The sequence below is a fragment of the Austrofundulus limnaeus genome, unplaced genomic scaffold, assembly GCF_001266775.1.
Source record: "Austrofundulus limnaeus strain Quisiro unplaced genomic scaffold, Austrofundulus_limnaeus-1.0 Scaffold72, whole genome shotgun sequence".
NCBI lineage: Eukaryota > Metazoa > Chordata > Actinopteri > Cyprinodontiformes > Rivulidae > Austrofundulus > Austrofundulus limnaeus.
Genome location: NW_013952474.1, coordinates 409,323 through 413,419, shown reverse-complemented (window position 1 = coordinate 413,419; position 4,097 = coordinate 409,323). Strand labels below are relative to the sequence as shown.

The 4,097-nt window shown below is 37.5% G+C and overlaps 1 protein-coding gene across 1 annotated transcript in view; it reads left to right on the top strand.

Annotated features, from left to right (window-relative positions):
- The window catches only part of gckr (glucokinase (hexokinase 4) regulator), a 12,654-nt gene that overhangs the window by 7,770 nt on the left and 787 nt on the right, over window positions 1-4,097 (top strand). The window contains exons 12-15 of the mRNA XM_014010637.1: window positions 1,461-1,573; window positions 1,643-1,740; window positions 2,073-2,156; window positions 2,231-2,374. Of these exons, the coding sequence (XP_013866091.1) occupies window positions 1,461-1,573; window positions 1,643-1,740; window positions 2,073-2,156; window positions 2,231-2,374 (439 nt within the window). The remainder of the gene's footprint in view (window positions 1-1,460; window positions 1,574-1,642; window positions 1,741-2,072; window positions 2,157-2,230; window positions 2,375-4,097) is intronic.

Here is a 4,097-nt window from a genome sequence, read left to right as displayed (position 1 = left end):
GCTTGAAGCGCGTCCACTATAGACTTTGTATGTAAACCTGATGCTCCTGATGCTGAAATCGCGTTTGGTGTGAACGCACCAATATCCACCCTGAAGGTTAATCTTGAACAATATCTGATGATTGACTCTTTTAAATGAAACCAGAGAGCGTTGACAGAGAGGAGAAGGTAGAAATGACTCAGCCTGTAACTGAAAATATGGATGGAGGACATCAGTTTAGCTTGTTAGTTTGTCGTGGTAGCGCTGAGCTAATATATAAGGAAATATAGTGTCAGCGCTAGCGCAAATGCTAACAGACTAAGCTGAGGTTCTTCTTCCATGAAGCAGCTCTGTTGTCCTCCATCCATATTTTCAGTTACAGGCTGAGTCATTTCTACCTTCTCCTCTCTGTCAACGCTCTCTGGTTTCATTTAAAAGAGTCAATCATCAGATATTGTTCAAGATTAACCTTCAGGGTGGATATAGCTCACTAGCAGTCTCACACGATGACCTATCCACGTCATCATTTACCCAGAATGCTTTGCATGTAAATAAAATGTCCCCATCTGTATAATATATTTTTTAATTTTTAGTTTAAAAATGATCAAACTGAACATCCTACAGTATTTTTACAGTCTTTATTTTACAGTTAAAGTACAGTATATGTTTATCAAATAAAGTCTAATGTTACAACTAATCATGGATCCCTTTAAAATCAGATTTCAGGTCAGGATCAGTGGTGTCCTGATATTGATAGCAGGTTTTTTTTATTTTATTTTACTTATTTTACATCTACAGCCTGATTCAAGGTTGTTGCCAGATTTAATTGACCTCAAACACAAAAATGGCCATTTATTTATTTATTTATTTATTTATTTTCCACCTCAAAAAAAATTTTTTTACAGATATAAAGGGATATCGAAGGGATATAGATTGATCGCAGGTTTAAATAGTTGTACTCACAAGAACAAACTTGATACTTTGAACCGGAATCATTTTTATGCTTGGTGAGGTCRTTTCCTCTTCCACTTCTCAACTAACAAAGAACAAATGTCCGTAAATATTTTAAGGTAAAAACAGGTTTGGTATTGCTACTCAGTATCAGCAGGTAGCCAAACTGAAGTACTTGTACTTGGTTTGATAAAAACTAGTATTGAGCCACCTCTATTCATGTTCTTTAACTAAGGGTACATAATTTAAACGTGTAAGTTTCCTCTGCAGACATGGCCGACTGGACTCTGTGTGGTCCTGTAATCTTGTAATCTGTCTCTGTAACAGCACTGGTAGATTAGGTCTGAAGAGGATTAGAATAAATTACTGTACCTGCTTTGTGAAGCACTGTTAGACCTGAGATCTGCATTGAATAAGTATTTTTTTTTCCTGAATGAATTAAAGCTGAAATAAAATGTCTAAAAATTTGCTGGTAGTTATTCAGGGTACAGTGAACGCACCGTGTCWAATGATTTTGTGTAAAAATTGTTTACGTCTCTCCTGCAGGGTCCTGAGTTCTGCGTCTCACATGAGGATTTTTTAGATCTGGTCCTGCCTGGTCTGACGGATGAGGACACAGTTCTGCTCGTCTACACGCACTCTGGTGAGACGAGCTTGTCTTCATGTTTGGGTTTGGTCCAAAGTGACTCAACGTTTTTTCTTCTGTCTGCAGACGACGTCAGTCAAGTGTTGAAGTTAGCCCAAAGAGTGAGAGAGAAGACCTCAAACCTGCATGTTGTTTCTCATGAGATGGACACTGCTGGACAACAGGTCTGTCCCTTTGTCCATCTGTCTTTCTGTCCTGTCCTCTGTTCTTCTGTCTATTTATCCCTCGCTCTGTCCATCTATCTGTCCATTTGAAGTCAAATCTGTTACAAACCTCAGATTTAAATGTAGATTAGAAAAAATATTTGCTGTTTTAGTTACAGTTGGTGTCTTTATAGACTAATTTTCATGTAAATCTCAATTACGACAAAAAACAATGATTTCACCTTTTATCTTTGCACTACAGCCTGAGCTCATCGTGGCTCTTTTTGCAACTCAGGTCAAATACAAACAAAATGATGCATCGATATAATTATAACAGTGTCTTTTAATGGCAGGATGAAATCAATAATCTGTGTTCATCCAGACTAAAATTCACATGGAGCCAAGAAACACCAGCCTCAGCAAGCGTAACGCACATGGTGGGTCCAGGAAAAAATATCAACATGAATTGAAAAGATCAAATCTAAAACTGAAGCATTTCTCTCTCTCTCAGCAGTGGGAACTCTCTACCAAGTTGGTGTTGAACGCCGTGAGCACCGGAGCTCACATCTTAAAGGGGAAGATCTACCAGAACCACATGATCGACCTGCAGGTTTCCAACACTAAACTGTACCGGAGAGCTACACAAATACTCCGGGTACACAGAAGTACACAACCAACATAATAAACACAGCTGCCAGCTGCCTTTGAACTCTGTGTACCTCCACCTAGTGATGGGATGCTGCCATTTTGAAAACAATCAACATGCATTATGGGAGACGTAGTTTACAGTCAGCAGTTTTTAACCCTCTTTTGCAAAGTGGTCACAACACTGGACAGAATTCAATTTGATTAGGGATGCATCGATACCAGCTTTTCTTAAACKGAGTATGAGTACTTAAGTTTGGGTACTCACCAATACCCAGTACCAAGTGAGATAGTACTTAAACATTACACAYTGATTTTAAAASMACATTTTWAAAATTRGAACCTGGTATTAAATCAGATACATATCTGATGTTTGTCAAAGCAAGCCTCAGTCTGAAAGTTTGTGCCAAATTTCATCTGACTTACATCTGAGGTAGGGGTAAGTAGATTGATCCGAGTAATGATAATGCTTGAGTCACGCAGTTTAAATCGTGTAGCTCCATGTCTTCAGCTACAAAACAGAAGTCAAGCTGCTTTGTCTTTGTTCTTTTAATTTTCCATGTCCTGGATGACTGAGAATCCACAGAAATATGTGAAAGTAACATTGTCAGACAGTGTTGATACTAAATTGATGCTTTAGTTGGTTCCACTTCCAGCAGGTCGTCATGGCTCAACATATCTATGGCTACAGAGCAGAACCACTTGTTTGAATTTTCCATGTCCTGGATGACTGCGAATTCACAGAATCATATGATAGTTAGTGCAGTTAATTTTACTTAGAGCACGTCGCGTTGCTTCATTCCATAAACATATGCTTCGCCAAATCAGCCGACCAGAGGCAGGTTAAAATGTAAACAGTGAACTAAACAAGCATGTCAGGTAATTGTTTAACCGGTTCTGATTGCATAACTTCAGAATTGACCTGCTAACGTAGCAATGCTACATTTTGTAGAGTATTCATTTAAAGCAGCTTATTTTAAGACATTATTACATTTCTGAAACTCTTGCAGACCACATAAAACGCCATGGTGGGCCACATTTGGCTCGTGTACCTTAAGTTTGACACGTGTGCTATACAGGGAAGCAATTTCAACTAAACAACAAATGGAATGGTGCAATTCCACTTCAACGTGGTTTTCAGTCTGCAGAACAAAGAATGGAGAGAATTTGTTAATGTTGATCAAATTTGGGTGTTGTTTTTCTTCATTTTAAAGATTGTTTCGAACCACATTGAAGATTAAATTTGGCTTTAATTAATACTTTGGTGTTTGAATAATTGTCACTGAGCTAAAGCAGCTTTAAAATAACATAAAACTCTAAATAAAAACAACTATTTATCAAACGGAAGCCACTACGTTAAATAAATTACTCCAATAAATCCAATGGTTATTGTGGCGTCTCTCAATATAAATTATAACAACYAATTGTTCCTGCCATCTGAAAATATTTGAATATTTTGATTTAAATAGAATTAAAATAAAAAAAACAGATTTCTCTCACTGTGGATGAAACCTCAGCCTCCAGCATGGCAGACAGAAACACTTCCTCTTACACTAAAGCTAACTGAGTTTAACACAACTTCATTGTTAGCCAAMTATTCATACAGTGTCAGTGATTCAATGGACCAAACCTGTCGGGATGATGGTGGGGTATAATGTTTGAGAGGCACAAAATCATTGTTTTGTCTATGTAAATGGTGGATATGCTTTATTTTCTTTATATTACCTAAATGC